General features: G+C 33.8%; 1 protein-coding gene across 2 annotated transcripts in view; it reads right to left on the minus strand.

The window, feature by feature from the left end:
• BEND5 (BEN domain containing 5) overlaps positions 1 to 23,003 on the minus strand; it is a 931,317-nt gene that overhangs the window by 704,887 nt on the left and 203,427 nt on the right. For both annotated transcript variants that reach the window (XM_084527421.1, XM_084527420.1), the window contains one exon: positions 962 to 1,056. In XM_084527421.1, coding sequence (XP_084383547.1) covers positions 962 to 1,056 — 95 coding nt within the window. The remainder of the gene's footprint in view (positions 1 to 961; positions 1,057 to 23,003) is intronic.

Consider the following 23,003-nt stretch of genomic DNA (forward strand, 5'->3'; position numbering starts at 1 on the left):
TCCAGACAAATAGGAGGTGATACAATAAAAGTGATTTTATGACCACCAATACTAAGACTGTGTGGATGGAGATTTTGTGATAGTTCAAGTATTTTAAGAAGATAAGTTTATAAGACTCAAATTATGTGGAGATTGATTAAATGTTTTATTAATTAACCAATAAAGAGTACCAGCTGCAAAGGCTTACAAGGATACGTTGCTGTACACAGCCTAACCTCCATATTCAAACAAACCTAGCTAAAGGCAAATAATATAATTCTTGGGAGTCCTGCATGCATTAGGACTCATTAGATTTACATATTATTACTCACAGCAGACATTTCATCACATTTTGAGAAAATGTACCATCTATATAGGTGTCATATGTGCATGAATTTCTGTGTTGTATATACTGTGTAACTTATGACCAAGTTGTTTGGCCTTCAGGTATCTTAGAATATAAAATAGACCAGAGACTGCTCATTCACATGAGGTCAACTCAGATGGCAAAGCTCACATTCTCCCTTTTAACTCTGACAAAACTCTCCCCAAAACAGCAGGACCAAATCCAAATAGCCAATAGTCCATCTCCCAGAGTGCTTGTGGGCATTACCTTTGTGAATGCAAGTTGAAACAAGCCAAAACTGGGCCAATGGACTGTGCTAACGGGTGATGAGGATGTCACTGAACAGCAATTTGGCTCAAGCCCCAAATGTTCAGTTCACTCCAATGTCATGCTTCGGTCACACTACTTGAAACAAGCTGCTAACACACACCATAACAGCAAGGCTGAAAGAAACCTCCAGAGTTCACCCAGTCCATACACTCCAGAGAGACCAGTCCTTTGATGCCACTGGTGCATCAAAATATGTTCCCATTCTTATCAAAAGCTGCACCTGAGCCAGAAGGTCTTTGCTACAGAATAGTTCCAAGTAAAATGTGCTTTTCTCCCAACAAGCAAGCCTTTGAAAGAATAACTTACCATTTTGGTCTGCTTGTGGATTTCACCATTGGAGCCATCCCATCTCTGTAAAGGCTTTTTGTTTTGCTGAAGTTAACAACATTGAAAATTACCCTCTGGAAAAAAAAAAAAAAAAAAAAAAAAAAGAAGTTCAGGTATAAGTTATGAAATACTAATGCATACTGCATATGCCAGCTGCATAAAAACATACAGAAAATATATGGCATAGACATGTATCTTATGCTTCAAGGTACTTTTAGTTTCAGTAGATCTCATAACAGATACCGTGTCTGTTCCCAGTATTTTGATAGTCCATGTTGTTTTACAGGAGTAATGTACATGGAACATATATTTTGAATTTAGTATGCTTGATTTCCAATAGGTATTCTAGCCAAACAAAGAGATAGTTTACTCAGATTTGAAAACAGAAATTAAGTCCAATTTGCTGCAGTTAATGTAAGAGAGGTTGGTGGAAATCTGAGGGACAGGAAAATGGTCCTCATGAAAAGCTTCCAACTGCTTCATCTCTTAAAGCTTCTTAGTTACCTCTTTCTACCTGCCAAAGCAGCAGGAAAAGTTAGATCTGATTTTCCTTCACCAGAGAAAATAATATTTCTCTTCATGCCCCCTGATAAAAGGAAAAATTTTCTTCAGCAAAAACTGCACAGTAAACCAGAAATTACACATAGCCATCATATGTTTGAATATCATAGATAAGGAAAAAGGCACAATTCTGATCTTAGCAAACATTGATAACTTTAGTTAGTCAGGTCTGTAGCTGGTACTTAACGTTTCAAAGGAAGAGAAAAATCTAGATCCTTACTGGTAATGGATTTACACCAAAAGTAGATTCATGCTGAGAGAAGAAACAGACAAAGCCTTCTTCCTTACCATCTATCTACTGTAAATTGTTTTATGGATAATTATTTTTGCTTTTTCTGTTAAGAAAGTCTGGCTGGGACCTAGTTCATTTTATCTATTAACTTTAGAGATATTAAATCCATTATACCTGGTTTCTCATATAGTTCTGATATCCAACATTAATGTATACAGAAAAACTAAAACATGAACACTGAATTCATTTTCATAGATCATAGAATCATTGAGGTTTATTTGATAAAATGTTCTAGGATGTACTAATACATTCCATTTGTATCTCTCTCACTAAATCTATTTTCCACTGGTATCAGTGAAGACTGCCAAAAATTATATTTGTTTTCACACATTTATTTTTAAAATGAACTATTATAATATTTACAGTTAAATAATGGTTCATGAGAAGACTGAGAAATAAATGGCCACATCTTAGAATCAAGAAATTTTGACTGAAGTAACAAAATTGAATTAAGCTTTTATACGTAAAGTTTCACAAAAACAAATCTGGGACTTTCCAGCCAATGTGTTCAGACAATAGCGTGTTAAAACTTAATGTTCCTCTACTGGTTGCTTCCACTTAACAGGTGCCAGGTACAGTTACATTTGTATGTGGGGCAGATAAGAATCGAGGCAAACTATATAGCTTTAATTAAGCATCTCTGTATTTGAGAAAAATTAAGAAGAGATGAAGGGTTTGTAAATGGAAGAACAAGCTGCTACATATGCAAACTCTGCAAATTAGTCAAACAAAATCTAATAATCTGTAGATTTCACTGGAAGTGACTCAAAATTACGAAGTTGAGAAAAACACTCTCTTGAAGCTGTTGATTCAATTTTGAATCAATTTTAACGAGTAAGCTACATATCTGTGCACATGAGTTTTCATGTGCTTAGCAGTATTTTGAGTTTTTCTAAGGGTTATGAGTTTGGTTTATTTTTATAACTCTTGATATACGCATGCATTTGACTTACAGAACTCTGTATTTGTTATTGTATGTATTTAAGATGTTGCTTATTTGATGAAATATACATCTTGAGAGGTCTCTGGTTATTTTCCATCTTATGTTTACAATGTATAGCTTTAAGTTGGATAATTATATTTAGATCTATATATAAATGCATAAATTTCATAATACATATGGAACCATTTTTCTGTATTAGAATACTGAATTTTTCCTGTTACTTAACTCTGTTCATATTTGTGAAAACAAATTAAGTTGCAACACATTGGTTTGTTAATCTTGATGTTTGCACAGAGTGAATGAAACAAACAAGATCTCCAAACCAATTGCCTTAAACTTTGGATGCAATCATGCCACTGTTGGAAAGAGAAAGTTGCTAATTTTGTTACATACTGACTCAGAGCAGACAGCTGGTAGAGAATGTTCTTATTCCAATCAAGCTTATTTTGTATAATGAGTTCGGCAAATGTACACAACTGGGTAAGCAACATATATAAAAACAAAAATATGCAGCTCATTTAACAAAGCATTGCAGATTATAACATTTCCACCACTCATGTTCACCGCAGAGTAAGCAGTTAGCAATGTGTGCGTTTCTCTCAGCACGGTATATAGTTAGATTGGCAGAACCAAAAATTTAGCAGCACAGAACAGAACTTTATCAACACACACCACTGAAGTAATAAAGCAGACAAACTGAAGCGCTCAAATAAGCAGCTGAACTCAGTCAAGTATTCCAGGTGATAGTTAAAGTAGTCCATGCAGCTCAGTCAGTGAAGTGTGCAAAAATGTAATGACTACAGTATACACACCTCAGCCAGAAAAAATATGCAGCTTGCTCAATAAGGTATGCAAACATCTTTGACCCGAATGCTATAATAAAAGTTTGTGATACAGCAAGCAAACATTTGCTGAACAAATCTACATTTTAGTCTAATTTTTGTCTATACAGACATTCTTAACATGCCAGTTATGAACTGTTAAAAGCAACAACGCCAGATATACACTATCTACATTGAAACACTCTTTCCTAAGAAAATATTCACCCTGTACTTTTTCATGAATTATAGAGACTGACAATATGTGACATTTAATGAACAATATAATCTAGGTGTTAAAAAATAAATTTAAAAAAAAAAAAAAAAAAAAAGATTTTTTTTTAAAAAAAGAAGCGTGAAGTTAAGAAACTAAAACTAGATAAAATGTGCTTATAAATTCCCTAGAAATTGCTCTGGTCTCCAGAGTACCAATCCAGAGAAAAACAACAAAGAAATTTACAATAAAAATACTTCCTTGTATTCACTTTAGAGCATAAGAATACCACTAAAAGAAGCAATATACTAACTTACACTGTACCAAAAACAGTAATTATGTGATTTCACTTCAGTTATGCAGTATTTTCAATCTACAGCATCATTCTGACAAACGGTTGCAACAGTAGGTGGAACAAGCACAATGCAGAAAAGCCTCCCAGGAGACTGCCAAGTACAACCAAACCATTTTGGGGCATACAGCAGGTTGTACTGAAGGTATAGCAACATGAAGGTGTCTGCTGCAGTATCAGGCTGTGTGCACGGATTGTCAGGTCTGATACAGCTGTTGAAGAACATGAGACTGCACTGATACATTATGCCTACTGAAAGAAGGATGACGTCCTCTTTCCATAACACCCGCACTAAGTATCTTGGAGGTATCTTTCAGTTAAAATCACTAAGACAGAAAAGAGAAGACTTGGTCTTGCCTTTGCCTTAATATTTACTGATGAAGTGTTCTTTTTCCAGTAGACCTTTGAAAAGTTATTTCAGGAATTAAAAATAATCAGGTGTTAAGGGATGCTCTGTGTTTTTTATTTTAGCATGAGGGAGATAAAGACAAACCTTGAACACAAACAAAAAAAGATGACTATAGATTATCACACATTTTCTCATTGCCACAACTTTGCAAAATTTCCTGACTGCAGTTGGAAGAAACTGCTGATTTTTGGAGGGGAATAGCACACATCAGGATGGTTTGGGATCAGAGCTGGAAGTGTTAAGCATGGATGGTCATATTGGACATTGTATTCCAACAGGTCCACGTAAACATTAAAGATAAAACTTATAAACTCATTGTAAATCACTCATTCTGGCAGGTTTTTCATCTGAACCTACCAACTGAAACAGATCTCCAACAGACAAGTCATCACTTCACCGAAGGCTAAGTGCATTCCCCCAGGAGAAGGTCACACTTGGTCCTTTTAAAAATAATGCCAAGTTGATTTTTGTATGATTTTCCCTAGCAAACTGATTATTAATAACAGAGTTGCTGTGGTTGACAGTATAAGAAGAAAACAAACAAACCAAAAAACAACACAAAATTCAGCCTGAGGAAGACACCTGGCACAGAAAATTTCTTGCCAAATTCTTACAAATATGAGAAATAACAACTAATTGGAAACAGGGTTGATAATAAGAAGCATTAAGCATTCTTTGTATTTAAGTAACACGCTTTAAGGACTATATATACATGTATTTGATTTTAATAACATAACAACAATGCACAGGAGAACGCTGCATGCTACAAGTGTGATACAACTTTCCTTATAAGCTGATAAAGTGCATAAGGACTAAGAATTCAAAGTCAGGCAGGAACAATTTCATCATTCAACCAACTAAAGTGAGCTGGACATGAAGTAGCAATGCTAAGACCTTTCAGCTGAAACCAAGTCTGACCTCTTGCACTCTGAATAAGCATTAAAGATCCAGAGATTCCAGATACTATGGGGCTTTACTTCACTTTCACCCATTGACTTCCTCTCCTGCCATTTTTATTTATTTTTTAACATACTATGGTGTTTGGGGAATTCCTGAAACCTGCAGTGTTTTGTGAGCTAGGATATACTTTAAAAAAAAAAAAAAAAAAAAAAAGAGAGAGAGAGAAAAAAAAGTAATCTCCTTCCTCTTTTTTTTATAACTGCAAGTTTTCCTCCCTTGTAAGAGCATATCTACTTCAGAATTATATTCTATCAAAATAATAATAATAAAACCAGAAGTCAAACAAATGAACTTCTTAAATTGTGAGAGTTGTGAGATTACGATGAGTTATGAGATTATGACTCATTATTTCTGAACGTGAGAAACTAATGACATCAGATTACTGTCTTCTCTCAAAAAAGGGTGGTATTTCCATATTTGTGTCAGGAGGTTTTGGGGATTTTTCATGACAAAGCACCTTATATAAAGTTATATAATAATAAACTATACTAGAGGGACTCCAAAACAGAGAATGGAAAACAAACAACAACAACAAAAAAGCATTACCTACACTTACTATAGATGCTGAAGAACACAAATGATACAACTATCAAGTCTTGTGCAAAATCCACAATGAAGATTTACAAAGGTCACTTTCATAGCCTTTTTAAATTTAAATCGTTCATTACCACTAACATCTTAAAATAACCCATAAAATAAAATAACTTCCTTCTTCCCTTTGCAGAAATATATATCATTTCAAATGGAAAAGCTTTTAACATTGATAGCATTCAGCTTTTTTTTTTTTTTTTTTTTTTCCAGCTAAGGAGTCTTCAAAACCTGCTGGTGCTCAGAAGGAGAAAATAAATACTCACCTACTGAGGGAGGATGTTAGGGACCATCTAGAGCTCCACCAGACTCACTAATCAGTTGCACCTGTGTCTTGTTAACTGGAAATTGTCAAGTCCTTGTAAAATAACAAAGTCTTATGAAAGTGATGCAGAAAATGGCTTACAGATTGTGAATTATAGGATTTTTTCCCTTGGTAGAGGTCCTCATTCAGTTACTTAGAGAAATGCTATGTTACAAAGAGCAGCATTAAAATAAGACTCAAAGGATTTTACTGCAGTAAAACCTTTGATATGTTGTTCTGCCAAGTATAAAATTTGCTTATCATTGTATTTGTCTGTGTATTTCAGATATTCCTTATAGCACTTAAGCCCACACACACAAATGTAACACCTGCATATGGAAGTAATTCACGTGCATAATGTTACTGTTCATATTAGTCTTACCTCACCTAGGTCTGGGGAAGAGGATACTATGCAGATGGTCATCTTCTATCAGAAAGCTTTCAAAGGCATCTCAGGAGAAATTACTCTTCCTTGTTTAGTGTTATTCTGTGTGTTTATTTAATGTTATATACCACTAATCTGGCTTCTCTGCATGGTATGTCAAAACTAAATATTGGGCAAGAGGGCAAGAGTCACTCAAAGTGATGAAATGAGTCACCATTCAACATATTTTGGGAAAATGGCAAACTTTTTATTCAGCACCCTTCCCCAGCAACAGAAGTCATCTTTCTAGTAATGTTTTTACTTTCATCTGAACATCGATAATCTGAAGCTTTCAGCTGAAAACTCAGAAATGTCTATTTAGAAAGCTAGCAGTGGTGTGATTAGACCAACTTGGGTTGTTTGCTCCCTTGGGCCAAAATCTCTAAAAGAATTGCAATTCTGTCACAAGACATATATTGCATCATGTTGATTCATCAAAAAGAAAGTAGTAAGGGCCTTGACAGGGAGTATATCCAGGCTGCAGAGGTACTGAAAGCAGATTTGAAGTTGAAAGCTTTCCAAACATTTTCCACTCTTTTTTTTTTTTTTAATAATTTTTTTTTTTTTTTAATTTTTAAATAAAAAAAAATAGAAATAGAAATAAACATAAGGTATCTTTATTTAATCAGCTCTGAAAGAAAAAAAAAAAACTTTTCAGTTTCTTCTCTTTTCATATATACACAATCTTTAGACAAAGAACCATTTCTAGCAAATTGTAGTGCTGCAGGAATATGTAATCAACATTTTATCTTGTATTTGACTGGACACCTGAGCCCTGTTGGTCTTGTCATTGACTTTCTCAGTACATATGGGTATTTTCAGGAATCAGTTGAAATAGAAAATAAGGAAACAGTGGGTGGTCTTTCACTGAGACTTTCTAAACCTGCTATCTTATTTCCTAATGTATTCCATGCCATGTAGCAACCATTGCCAGATGACATTTGAAGTATAGTCATGTATTAAACTCTTTCTACATAATTACAAAAGCTATCCGTGTTTAGGTTCCATACTCTTTTCAATCAATATTATGGCTGCAGGTGGATAGTAACAGCTGGCTGTTCTGGAACATGTTTGCAAAATTTGCTGATATCTTACATCCCTCAAGAGGAAGCAGCTGAAAAGACTTAAGTTTTCCTTTTCCTGGTAGAATATTTTTTATCCAGCGAGAAGAAATTCTGCAATGTTTGGTTGGATTTTAAAATAATAATTAAATATTTCTAGTGATTAAAAAAAAAAAAAAAAAACACAGGACAATGCTATGAATAAAATATTTTCACAATTTTCACAAGAGGCTTCAAAACAACAAGACCGGTCTGAAAAAAGGGAACAGGAGCAGGAATACCCACTGCGTCATTGTTTGAGGGAACCGCTGTTTTTAAAATAAATAAATAAATACAAGCCTATGAGCACAGGTATAAGGTGTGCTACTGTAGACTGGACAATGAAATGGAAAGCACTTACTCATAGGAGTGTTATGATCACTTGTTCTTTTCAATATTTCTAGGCCATTCATGAAGCGCAACAGTCAGCCTATGATCCAGAATTAAAGCCTCTCTTATGGACAAGAGATACACTTATCAACAAATTAGCCATTTGTGATGGATAACCAAACAGCCATAAGTACTCAAAGCATGCAGGTGGAGTGCTGACAACTGACACTCCCACAGAAATACTTTAAGACTTTAAAATACTTTAAGGTGAGAGTGGCACTAATGATGACAGACAGGTAGCAATATTTGTATGGATCATGATTTTGCTCAACCCCTGAAAACACAGAAGGTAATAATCACAATTTAAATAGCATGTAAACACAAAGGCAGAAATCTGTCTGATACCCAGGCTGAAAGATGAGAATGAAAATTCTTTTTATGTATGAGTCCTTACAAGAAGCAAAAGGAAGATAAAGAAAGCCCTGTTAAGAAAGAAATTTGGATGAAGCTTTTCCAGCAATTGTTTATTTTGGATTTTTGCAGCTGGCATTTTTCACAGTTAAAAGCTACTGTTTGTTTGGAGCTTGTGGGAAAAACCTGTGGGGGAAAAGAAGGACATAACAAGACATAGAAAGCAGAAAGACGGAATATATGGGAGAGCTCAAAACCAGCAACATATATTTGCCTCAGTGTTCTCTGAAGGGCTGCAAAAACAAAGACATTTTGATATCTAGAACTACTTGTTACTACTGACAGTGGTCTTGGTTAGGTTACTGGGATCCTAGCCTTGCAAATGTATAAAACCTCTCTATTTACTTCTCCAGAAACTAAGCACAGATGGGCTTTGTGTCCAGGTTATTCACAGAGGTCCTTGGTTTTCTCTTCTTTTTAATTCAAGTGTTTTTATTGCTGTTACAATGAAACCTTTGAACCTTCTATGTTCAGCCATGCATGGTTGTGAATAGTAATGGACTAAAGGTTTCCTCATATTCTGTGATTTTCTTATATTGAGACAAAACTGGAATGGGATCTTTACTGGAGAAGCTGCAGTGCCACTGAAATAAATAAATAAATAAATAAGTGTTTTGTGGAAAATACAACCTATCATGTAATCAATTTCATAAAAATAAGGGATATTGTTATGACATTTAACCTCTTGTTTTCTTTCATAAAATTAATAATCTTTGCTATTCTCACAGCAAAGATAAAATACTTGTTGTTGTTCTCTTTCTTGCTGAATCCTTTCGTAATGTTGCAACATTTACACATACACCTATTTCTATAAGAAAACGTAATTGATATGTTAGTATATGTTGCGATTTTAACATCAACATCTAGTAACTTGCAGTATTGAGTTGAAAAATTGCTTGATTTCTAAAGTATTTCAGTACATAATTTCTTGTATTTTCAATTTTCACTACTTAAACTACCCTAAGTGTCCAGCTTTTGTAGTAACAGGCTAGTAGCCAGGGTTAGTAACAGGGCTAAGTAGAAGGAAATCTGATCTAATTCCTGCTATTTTCATGTACCTGTCTATTTGATATTTAGAATAAGACCTCACAGCTTGCTTAACTAACCATAACAGTAAGGAGATACTTAAAATGTCCTCCTGGCTTTGAAATTCCCATTCTGATGCTGAAATGCCGACTGTTGGATTCAAATGATGGTCTCTGTCCATTTGCAAAGGTGATTTGCAGTCTGTTAAAAAATTTGTTTTGGCAATGTCACAAACAGGAGAACAGCTAAACAAAAGTGGGAGGATTTGAACATGACAGTTCAGAGTCCGAAGCCATGTGCCCTGTGCTGCAGTTGCATAACAAAAATGTCTTTCCTTTCTGGCACTAACCCCACCTTCAAGGGGAAAACAAGCAAACAACCAAACATACAACAACTGCAACAAAACAAAGATAACTATTATTCCTGGGGCATGCAGTATAGCTGCAGTCCAGCCACTTGGTCTTTTTTTTTTTTTCTTTTTTTGTTTAATGCCATAGATAAAACTTACATTTTGTCCTGACTGAGCTTTGAACATGGATTAAAGTACATTCACATTCAGAAAAGCTCTCAAACATGTATAATTAGCTGCATTTTTAAGCATTCCTGGAGACTTCAAGTTAAGTAAACACCCATACTTCCTTCCTGAATAAGGGTGGATTTCTGATTCAGGTGTTAAAACAGTCTAACAATATGGGAAAAAGATGCTGGATTTACCAAAATCCCATAGGTACAATTTATACTTCACAACTAATCACCGTAGATTGGAAGTGACATTTCTGCAGCTTTGGGATGCAGGGACATTTTTATTACTGGTAAAGATCAACTTTAAATGTAATATTTTTCGGGTAGTTTATGTAAATCAATCTGAAATTTGTATGAATAAAAGGAATTTGAGAGTGGATCACTCATACTTATTGGCTTTGAAGTACTTTGCTCAAACCATTATATTAAGTTATCGAAAACATTTCTTCGATACTGAGCAAGTCTCAGCACAAATTCTGGTAAATTTCCACCAAAAATGAGTCTCCAAAAAGAGATAAACATGGTACAGTGCTGAACATCTTCTCGGAAGAAATCACATCATATTTGACCAAGGCCCCTTTCAATATCTTACAGATTTGATTTTACCTCCGCTCACTTCCAAAAGCTATTGTAAAAATCTGTTTCAAAGTGTCCTCTTGGTAGAGAAAATATCATCTCTATTCTTATTCTTCTGCAAAACAACAGTTGCAGCAGATTATAGTTATGAGGCTACTGTAAATGCTCAGTGCATGTTAACATCTTAAATCTACACTTGTTAATATGCCCCTTTGATGTAATATGGAAAGTTGCTGAAATTCTGAGGAACTTAGAAAATTGATAATATTTCTTCATAACATAGTATCTTTATATCATATCTCAATATTAGCCATAGTAATGCAAAAGACCTTTCACACTTTATGTTTTTCAATCTTGGACTGTTGGAAAAGAGTTAGAGGAGGTTTTTAGGAAACAATATTTAAAGACATTTCTTTTAATATTTCCTAGAGGTTAAAAGTCATAACAGCGGAAGATACAGATTATCAACATTACATTAGGAAAAGTATTTTTGACTAGAGATCTGAGACATTCTCAATGCCTCTGGGAACTATAACTGACCACCTTTACTTTTCCAGAATTGACTGAAAATCTAACCATGGTATCCCCAAATGCTAATGCAGTTTACATAGACTTTTTTTTTTAAACTCTAGCGTATATGACAAGACTTCCTTTGATTTTACTTTTATCTATAGTTATCATATCACTTATGCTGCACCAAGAGCCAGCCTATAACTATGTATCAGAAAGTCAAAAATCTGCAAAACTACTTTGGTGGCCAAGCATAGGGAGGAGGAAGAATCCACTTATCACAAAAGAGGCAGAAAAATATGAATAAAAGTAAGTGTATGCAGTGGTATGATTAGAAGAATTCAACAAATAGTAAATAGTAATATGAATTTCAAAAATAATGAAGTTTCCTACAAGATTTTGCAAGTGCTCTGTCAACAAAACACAAATACCTATCAGGTGAGAGAATACTTTTCTGTGCTCCTTACACACTTGACACTGATGTCAACTGGAATTTTAGCTACTCCAGGAATGAAGATTCAAGATGTTAATGTGACTGTAAGAAATAAAGTGGTGATTCAGATTTGGGATGTCAGCTGCAAGAAGAGCACACAATGTGTCTCAAGAGGGTAAAATGCACAGTTTAGTTCTGCCCTAGTTCCAGATCATTAGGGATTTCCTTGGCATAAATCAAAGTAATCTTAAAAGTCTGTGTTCACCCCAGCTGCTGTGATCCCCAGCGTGGGAAAGCTGAGTCATTCACTCTCTGTGATAGCACTGAGTACCAACTTTGCCACCAAAAAACTCCCTGAAACATGGATCTTCTTTCTTCAGGTGACAATTCAGCACAGCTTGCAGAATCTGTAAACACAACAAACTCAGAGTAGTATCCATGTATAAATAATCCATTCATAACAAGTAGCTTGGGCTGCCTTTATGTATAAAGGCAGTTTAATAGTAACTGTGTGTTTGTTGTCTGTACCATGGCAACTTTTATGAAACACTGATAAAAATGTGACCATGAGGTTTGTTCCTACTAAACACTGCCCACCTTGTAAAATTATATGGCAGTCAGATACCCTCTTTCAGAGAGAACAATTACTTTTCTCACATTGTGTATCACAGCTCATGTTTATAGAAGTTTTTTCCAAATTTGTAACTTTTTTATTAAAAATATGAAAAAAAAACCACTGTACAAGTAAAGCAGAATTATACATGTAAGGAACATCTTTATTGAACAATTCTTATAGATCATTTTGAAATAACATAGGTATAGACATTTGCTTGCATGATCTTATTGCTAAGTTTTAAGGTGGTAACTATAGTAGTTTTTCATTATGTCCTCACCAACTGCAAACAAGCATAGGAATTCAAAGACATTCATATATAAATATTCATATACGAAGACTTCTGTAAATTGTTTCAGGGTTTTGATCATATGTATTACAAATATAATCAATGGTAAATATTTTTAATTACTGTAGTTATTCCCTTTTGTTAAGACTTGTATTAATTATTAGATTTATTTTTTTTTAAATGATGATCATTTATATCTTCATTTAATTTAATCCTGAGAAACAGTCAGATTGTTGGATATCAGATTGTTGGAAACAGTCAAATTGTTGGATAAATTTTAAAATTTTAGTGTTTATAAAAAAATCAATTAAAAAAAAAATCTTTGCATTTCATAAACTTACATATATAAATACAAGATTAGCAGAATAAATTATAGTTCAAAAGCAGGGCAGCTGTTGTCCAAAGAATTTCATATTGCTGACTACAACTGGATTTTAAGATTTATTTTTATCTTGATAGCCTATAAGTAAGCTAAAATGGTTATTTTAGCACCAGAATGTAATACATGTGTTCCATGTATTACATATAAAGGAGTTTCTCAAATAAATATATCATTGCATATACAGATTTTACTTATATATATATAAAAAAAAACAAAAAAAAAAAACAAGGCAATTCATTTCTTTCACCCAGGGGACGACCTCTCACAGTAAGAATTTTCAGTGCCTTATTTATAATGGCAGATCTCAGGTTTGATTCTGGCAGCTTTTGTTCTCTTGATGGCCCAAAATCTTTCAAATACAGAAGAATCTGATGCTTTTTTTGGCATCCTGCAGTGTGCCTAAACCTCAAAAGCAACTTTTAGTCCCAGAAGTGAAATACCAGAGCAGTGTAAACAAAACACAAGCGTCACAAAATGATGAATATCTCAAACAAAATATCTTTGTAGGACAGATGACAACTTCAGATAACTTGAAAATCAATTGTAGAATCTGCAGTCTGCAAACAAACTTTTGATTTACAACCTGAAACTAAAAAATAAATTAAAGAATGAATTATTAAAATTTCAAATATTCTTTTTCAAAATCTATATAATAGCTCAAATATGTCCATTCATTGAAACATTTAGTCCCAGAGAAAAAGATTTCTATTCCTATACCACAGTAATATTCAGCATAACTGTCAGTAAATAATATATAGAAAACTGTCTTCAGTGAAGCTCTCATATCTGAATTATTGTAAAACAAAAGCTTAACTAAGAAAGACAGACAAAATATTTGATATCATTTGAAGTATATTCTGATTAGAATATGACAATGACAGCTATTTTATCCCTAGAAACCTCTTCTTGGATGTACTGTATTGATTAGGTAAGAGTTCTAGACAAATACAGAATAAAATTGTCCTAAACTTCAAATGGCAGAAAGTCTTTAACTTTTTTGAAAGTTCAGGCTTTTTTCTTTTTTGTGATGAGGGGAAGGGAAGGGAGAAGAAATGGGATAACAATGTGGTACACAACATTTTGGTGTTTTAATTCTAGCACCAAGATACAATAAAACTAGCTCAACAATTTCTTCTTTATATTTCTCATTGCTGCTTATATCTTGTAAGAGAAGCCATAGAGCTATGCCTCAGTCTATTAGGCATCATATATTATATTTTTAAGGAAATAGTAAGAAGGGCAAAATGTAGTAGACTAGTAGGTTTCATATTCTAACTTTTTTATATTGGCTATAACTATGTGATCGTAAATATAGTAGCTATAACACCATTACTAGGAATCAAAGCATTTTGAAAATATCTGTTCCTTATGCTAATTTATAGTAAAGTTAAATAAATAATGAAGCACTGTACTAGTAATTCATCTAATCATCATACTAGTAATAATAATAATAATTTTTTTTTTTTTTTTAAAGGCATACACAACAGAAATGTAATATATTGGCAAACAATTCAAAGAGATTGGGGAGTGGCAGCAGAGTGTTTTCCATACTAATGAAATTCCTTGTTCCTAACATTTAAAAGCCTGGATGCACAGTGCAGGGCCCCATTCTGACTAAATCTGTGCTGTTAGGTTTACAAATAAACCTGCTAAACCTTTTACATTATTGATCAGTAATGGCATGTTTAGCCCACACATCCTATTTACACTATGTTTCTTTTATACTTGTAAAATATAAAGTGTCTTTTACAAAATAAGAGTTTTTCCACTTAAGCTTTGCAGTCTGTGTTCTTCATACATTTTAATGGCTGTAAGCAATTTAGAAGGTTAGTCTTTCAATACTAGATAAAACCGGCAATATTTATTGGTAAATAAATGTTTAATTATCATAATTTAGGAACATTTACAATCTCATTTTTTTTTTCCTAAATAAATAGCTGGAAAAATATGTCCTTTACATACTTAAATGGAAACTGTGTCACAACTTACCTCATTCTGATGTTTTAATGCAAAGAATTTCTACCTATTCTAAACACAATGCAAGAGTGTTTTAACTAATATAAAAAAGGGGGGGGGGGGGGGGGGGGTGGAGGGGGAACAATGGGCATTCAAAGACACTTAATTCATTCCCACATTCTGCAAAGAGACAGAGTTTGACCAGTAATAAATTGCTATCAAAGACTTTTCCAAGGATAGTGGAAGAGTAGCTAGTACAGCCCCAAAGAGAGATGGAAGTGACATGAGCTACATCCTTCAAAAATGTCTTATTTTGAGACACATTAGGAACAATTCAGATCCCTTATGCCCACTTCTTGACTGTCTAGAGCAAGAAGATGCAAAGTTCAAATCCTCTTTACTATTGTGATCAAACTCACATACTTTCTGACCAGAATCATATTAGCTAATAAAGTCCTTACAAATACTTAGAGAGAAAGTTTCAAAACTGTTCCCCAGTTTCCAAATCTGCTTTGAGCATTCATACCACAAAGCAGTTTAAACATCAGTGTTTCTGAAATCAGAAAAGGAAAATCATCAGCCACTTCAAACAGGTCCTTCTTTGACATCAGAAAGTCAATTCACTCAGCTTAGCAGCATTCAATTCTCAACAACATTTTGTTCTGGGTCTCTGTCAAGTTATTCTAGGCTGTGAAATTGTCAGGAATGATGGATGACTATCAGCCTTCTGTTATCTTCTTTCCTTCTCCTTAGAGATTAGTGACTGCTGACTGCAAAGCAAATTCCTCTTTTCTCTTTTTTTGCACAACATACCAAATGAACAACAGTAATTATGAGGAAGCCTACACTACAATTATTTTAGCACTTAACTTTGTATTGACATCTGTAAGAGACAGAGCTCTCTAGATTGATTAGCAATGATATAGCTTCCTGCCTTTTACTAATATTGCTGCAGTCATCCTTTACATGCAATTCCTCCCAAAAAAAAAAAAAAAAAAAAAAAAAAAAAAAAGCTGTTTTTCTCTCTTAATATTTTTAAATTACAAATTGAACTAATTATAGAGAAATTCTAATACTTTATGAATGTGGAATATTACTATTATGCCGATGCTTCAAACTGTATAGTACTTGTAACATAATCAAAACTGACATAAGAGAATAATTTAAGGATATTAACTGGGATTTTCTTAGGAAAGATGCTAAAGCTGCATTATTGTTCCAGGTTGAAATCCTGTCTTGAACAAATCCTGTTTGGCCAGCCAATTGCAGCCCTGATATGCATAGGGAAAAATTTTACTGAAAACAGCATTAAACCTACTTACACAATGACAGAATTTGATGTCAAGTGTTTAAACCATTTACTAAAACTAAGTACAGGAAGAAACATCTGGTCTGGAAAAAAACAATTTAGGGAGGAAAAACGCAATAGTGAGAGACCATAAACTGGGACATCCTTCAACCCCATGACAATTATAATCCAGTCTCTCATATTTCCATTGTATACAAAATAACTGCAAAATTTATCACAAACAATTCTCTAGCAATAACACTACATTAATTAATCTCCATTACTCTCAGCCACATAGCTGTTCTTTTCAATTATATGTCATTTCTGCTCAGCTTAGTACATAAGCCTACATATACACAGTTAAATGAAAGCCTATTCCTCCTCAGACAGTATGGTCAGTCCTGAAAAATCTAGATGGAGTATCCCCAAATAAATCATTATCAGATATCATCATCATTTTCATTAATATTCAAATTAATTAAATTCAAAGAAATTCAAATTAAATTCAAAGAAAACCAAAACAACTCTACTTTCTAAAAATCATAATTGGAGCATATGTGTTTTTCCTCTTGTCCCTTGATATATATCATGACAAAAGTCATACATTCACCAGTATTTTTTCTTAATCACATTAGATGGGAGAAATAAATGTATCTCCCTCCCAAGCTCCTACTGTGAAGTGGGAAATACTTGCAACTTACTGTGATTTAGAACTTACAAAAGGTGAAAGTGGATGCATTTAAATATGGTCATATTAACATAGAGATTTCCTCCTCAAGTTGTTTTTTTTTTTTTTTTTTTAATTTCCCTTAAGTCAAGTACAGCTATGTTCTGTTTCTTTTAAACTGAACGTGTTAAAGTAACTAGACACTTAATACGGATTTTGCTGATGATATTAACTAATTTGCTATTGTCTCAGCATTCTCATGTTTCCCTCAGCTGTACTAATGGATAATTATTTGATTATGGAATGATTATGTAGGAGTAAATACAAAGGGAAGGAAATAAACTACAGAAAAAAAAAAAATAGAAGCTGTGACATTCTAGAAATAAAATAAAAAATTAAATCTGGTCTGTAGTGTCAAAATTCAGCTCTGAGCCTTTGCATGACATTCTGTTACAAACACTGCATTTGTCAGAATATTTTGAAAGTCCTATCCTTGATATGTATTTTTATTTATATGAAAAGTAAGCTATCTGCTGTACTGAAGTACTCATTGGGAAACCAGGAATGGTTTCAGCTGGTATAAACATTAATTTACTTTCATGCTTCAAACTGTTGTGACAGAATTCTGTCATATCACTTACAAAGGGTTTAATAAGTGTTTAAGCTGCACAGTTTACTGCCACAAAAAAGACAAAAAGGTCAGTTTAACTTTTATGAACTGTGTATAAAAGATTAGCTCTCTTAGATTAAAAAAGAAAAAAGAAAAACAGCTTTCATCTGTGAGCAAAATGTGCTCTATAACACAACATTTGCTTGCAGAGATATGACCATTTAATGGTGACCCTATACATAAACAAAATAAATAAATAAATAAATAATGCCACCATCTTCATCAAAAATATACTTTCAAAATGTCAGGTCAATACCAGATCAAAAGCTATCAAGCTGTTTAGTCTAGAGTTCTGTAATATATGAAATATATTTTCGATTTTTACATTGAAGATAGATAATCATTGTCAACATATTATCATATTTAATCCTTAATCAGATAAATTAACTCACAGGTCTGTTCAAAAAGAAATTCAATCATTTTGTGCAGTAGAAAAATAAATACAAACTCTTCTACGAAATGTCCTAAATGTGTCCTACAAAAAGTCATTGGTGGAATCTGTGGTATATAGTAACTTAATGTCAGAGAGGTAACAGACATAATGGTCACATAATTAGGTGAAATGCAATTTAAACAGTAATCTCATTGCCTAAAAATAAATAAACCTCTTCAGCTTTACCTTTTAGATTTAGCTTAGTCCTATTTGTTTTATCTCCATTTAGGCTTCAACTTTAATCATATCTCAGAAGATTTTACACAGTACTGCAGCAGCAAGTGAGCTTGTCTACAATATTTGCCTGCTTGTAGCTGTTTATGCTGAAATTTCCTATTTGCTGCCAACTAGAAAGTAATGTCCAAAGTCATAAAGCTGAGATAAGGGTTTAAATTCCACTATCAAGACAATCATCTTCTCACCAAAGAAGTTTGAGCAGTATTTAATTAAATACTTGCAGAGCTTTCATTTATTTTTCTTATACAAATAGTAAGATCCAGATATGTGTATCATTATGGTATCATTATATAGTGTCATTATATAACAAGATTCTAATACTATTATCTCACAACTTGTAGTGTAGAATTTGTACTGGTGCTTTTTTCTTAAAAATCTAAGTATCTGAAAATAGAAACAGATTTATGTCTGTCTATATCGTACAAAAAGTGAGAGGAGAGAGAAAAAGAAAAGAATGCACATTCTTTTTCATACATATGATCAATTAAATACTAAAAATTAAAAACAGCAACAAGATTGAATTTATAAGGCATTCCCAAAAAGAAAAGCACAGCCCCTACCACTCTACAGGACAAACATGTACAAAATACAGAATGAAAAGTCTTCCAAGGAAAACATATACATTTTGAACAGAAACAAGTTAAATCCAGTTTCCCTGAAATCTCAAGTACACCATTTTTCTCTTATAGCCTATTAATATGCTCCAGCCAGACAAAAGTCTTGCATTTTCAAAGTGTATTTTATATTTATTATATTGTATCTAATATACGTAGCCCATATATTAGGTAGAAATTAATGCTTCTGCTTCAAATGTTCCCTTTATGAAGCACAAAACATTTTCAACTTACTGGAGATTCAAATTTACAAAAGGTGAGAGTGGGGGGTCTTTTGAAAAGGTTTATTTTTTGACACTTCCCAAAATTATATTTTTTTTTATCAGAGAGAAAACATTTTCTCTTTAAGTAACTATTAGCATGCTAGCTATTACATCTTAGAAGTTATGTTGTTCTACTACAACATTCTGCCATGTTTTAGGTCTCATTGGCATTATTCTGCTCAAGTAGATTGACTGGGACTCATTGACACATTCATAGAAGCAAACAAGTAAGGAATGACAGCTAAAATAACAAGGACAGCTAGAATATCAGTATGTGAAGAACATTGCTGTATTAGTAGAAGGGGAGGTCACTGGTTTGGGTACAAAAAACTTGTAAAATATCTACACATGGTTAGATAAGAGGCTGTTGGGTAGCTAACACAGGAAGAAAATTCTATAACACCATTCAGATAAACAGCATTTTACATAGTGTGTCATGTTTTTCTCTCAGATGCACATTACTACTGGTATTGAGTATTCAGTTTAGTTACCCTAAGCTGGAACATGTTATTTAAATCAGATTTACAATCATTTTTGGAACTTACTAATGTGTCTTGATTTAATAAATCTATAAAGTCCTTTACATGCATTACTGAAAGAGCTACTCTTTGTCTTGATGTATTTCAAGATAAAACCAGACATCAATTCCACAAATTTTAAGATATTGAGAAAAAAGTATTTCAAGATCAAACATTTCCTAGTTAAAGACTCCAGAAGCATGCATGGAAAACTACAGGCCATGGTAATTTCCTTTTCTGAAATCAAACACATGTTACTGAATACAACTTTATTCCTTTCTTTCCACTCTATCAGGATTTGTTTTCAGATGAGTTACATTTCTGACAGAAGAACTTGTCATAAATATTTTGTTGTAACCCATTCTTTAATTACGGCATTATGTCAAGTTTGAGCAAAGATCCAATTTTAGACAGCATCAGAAACAGAAAATGTTTTAAAACATTCTGTCAGAAGCCTCAGTCACATTTAACCAACTCTGAATCATGATCTTCTTTTTCATTCTTACAGAATTCTAAGATCGAAATTGGGCATTTCTCACTGAAAAAGCAACACCAAAAAAAAAAAAAAAAAAAAAAAAAGACCCATTCTACTGCAGGATATAATGATAATTATTCAGTGGACAAGCCTCATCATTTCCATATTTTAATGGCTGACCAACAGAGATGCTGGTAATATTGCAAGAAAAATATTATCAAGACTTCTGTTTCATGTCTATAAATAATTACTATTTTGTTATACCATGCAGAATATTATGAAAAGGGCAACAACTGAAAGCAAATATTTATTCTTATTTTCTGTTAGTCTGCAAGCAGACTGGTGCCTCTAAGTTAATGTTAGCATTATCAGCTGCAAAGGGTAACACACTTTCAAAGTTCAAACCATTTGGTCACACTCTGCCTTTTATATTTCCAGATATTTCTAAGACACTTTCATTTTCTTCTTGAAAGTAATCAAATAACCATGCAGGAATGAAAAAGTGTTAAAAACATTTGATATTGTTTTCAAATATCTGTATCCATGGAGAAGAATACAGCTTTTCAACCAAGCCTTTAGTAAATTTTTTTCCCCCAACTGAAGAAAAGAACTAGCACATTTTTTGGCAATAAAATCCTATTCAGATGTAAGGTATATTATTTTAGCTAGGTTGAATCCTGAAGGACAATGCTATTTTCCTTCACAATCAGGTGACCTATCTGAATGACTATGTATAACACAGTTTGCTGCAGTTACCTTATCATTTTTCATACTTTGATATTTCTTAGCAACTAAAAAAGTTGGAGTAGTTCTGGTTTTGGAAGCTATGCTAGAATTATATTTACATGTATGATCCATACTGTTTCTATTTTGGCATTCCTCTGACAATTCCTGCTTGACATTGTACTTTTGGGGAGCATGATTAGGTCTTAAGAAACTAGGACAAGACGCCATGCTTGTTGGGCCCTCCTACGCAAAACAACTCACTCTCTCACATTGGAAAGTCTCCATCTCCTCTACCTTTGTTTCATTCTGTGATTCACTGACCCACATAACACAGCCCTTGTTTCTACACTTGATGCTGTGATGCATCCCATGTTGGAGACAGCTGAGCTTGGGTAACATCCATACCATAACTTCTGCCAGAAACCATCCCAGCCCCAGTGCAGTCTGAGTTAGCATTATTCTAGTCCTGGGTGAGCTGAGAGTCCCGTGCTGCTCAGTTGTTGGTACTGGGTGTATCCATGCTCATGTCAGGGTAGGTGGAAGATGGCAACTCAGAAACACCAGGGAGGAGCTCCAACAAGACACAGAGGGCAACCCTTCCCTTCCTGACTCCATCAGAGATGTTGCTGACCAGAAAAGACCCTTCTAGGCAGCAAAGACCCTTCCAGGCAGTAAGTTTATAAACTCATTAAATCCTAGCTATTTTGTGTGTGTGATGGACAATAAATACTTACTTGATCATTTTAGGCCGTGTATTTGCTGCTTGCAGAGTTGGTTTTTGCAAAGCCAAAGATGCCCAAACAAATGGGACATTAACTATACTATGATGACCTTCACGTAGATTTTGAGTGTTTGTAATAATCCAGCCTTATTCTGCAGCATTCCTGAACTTCTCACAATTTCAAATGTATCAACACTCTCAACATTGAAAGCTTTCCATGTCCCCTACACCATATCCCCTTGAAAACCTGCCTGACCCTGTCAGCTCTCCCGGGAACAACAAAATTCAATTTTGCCTACGCTGCTGAGAAGAATTAAGCTGTCTCTGATAGGAATAATAAGCAATGATCCCATTGGGCTAAGTACTGTACAAAGATGTAGCAATGAGTTGGTCCCTGCCACAAAAAGCTTACAAGCTAATTAATGAAAAAATAGGTTTAGTCCTATCTGTAAAACAATGTAAAGATGTAAATGGGAGTCCCATGTGAGTGGTCCAGGACTGTATAAAGTTTTACAAAACTTTTAGTCAAAATAGCAAGACTTGGACACATTCATAAATTATCTTCTTATACTTTGTCTTCTAAAACTACCCAGAAGCAGTGAGAAGGGAAACATGAAAGGCACATGTTGTAATGACAGATTTATCTGTGTTACAGTCTGATTTTAATTAGAGTTAACTCAGTGTGTTGTTCTTACTCTAATATTGGTATTTAAGTACTCTGTTTTTCTTCCCCTTTGCTACAGAACCAGCATGATCACGATGAAGTATTCCTCCTTTATGACTTTTAACAATTTAAAAATATGTACAGAATACAATGCAATACACTGTTATTTCCTCCCTTGTCTACAAACATGTAAAGGTGACAAGTGAGCTGAGTGACCTGCACTTGTTATTTCACTGATATTACTATTATTAACCATTTCACTGTGGATAATGTCAGCACAAACACCCAGCAAATTTATCTAACAGTCAAAAAGCAATCTTTCAAGCCATGAAGAATCCAGCTTCCTCAACCCATTTGCCAAAACCTGGCAACATTTTTTTAATACTTATTTAATGGAGTGTTGTGCAAATCTGCAGCAGCATGAAAACAGACTATTAAATTCAATGACATATAAACAGCTCGAGGTGCTACTAAGAAAAAAGGATGTAAAATTACACTTTAAATGGTGGCTTCCAGTCTGGGTGAAAATACCAGTTCCAGAGGTATTCCCAGTGGTAAAATGTTTTAAGTGCAGTGCCACAAAGCCTGTAGGATTCATTTGCAGAAGCCTCCACAAGTGTTTTCTCAAAGGGTTACACCTATCTGCCTGTATTGTTTCACAGTGCAGGAAAT

Source organism: Aythya ferina (assembly GCF_964211825.1).
Source record: "Aythya ferina genome assembly, chromosome: 8".
NCBI classification, from domain to species: Eukaryota; Metazoa; Chordata; class Aves; order Anseriformes; family Anatidae; genus Aythya; species Aythya ferina.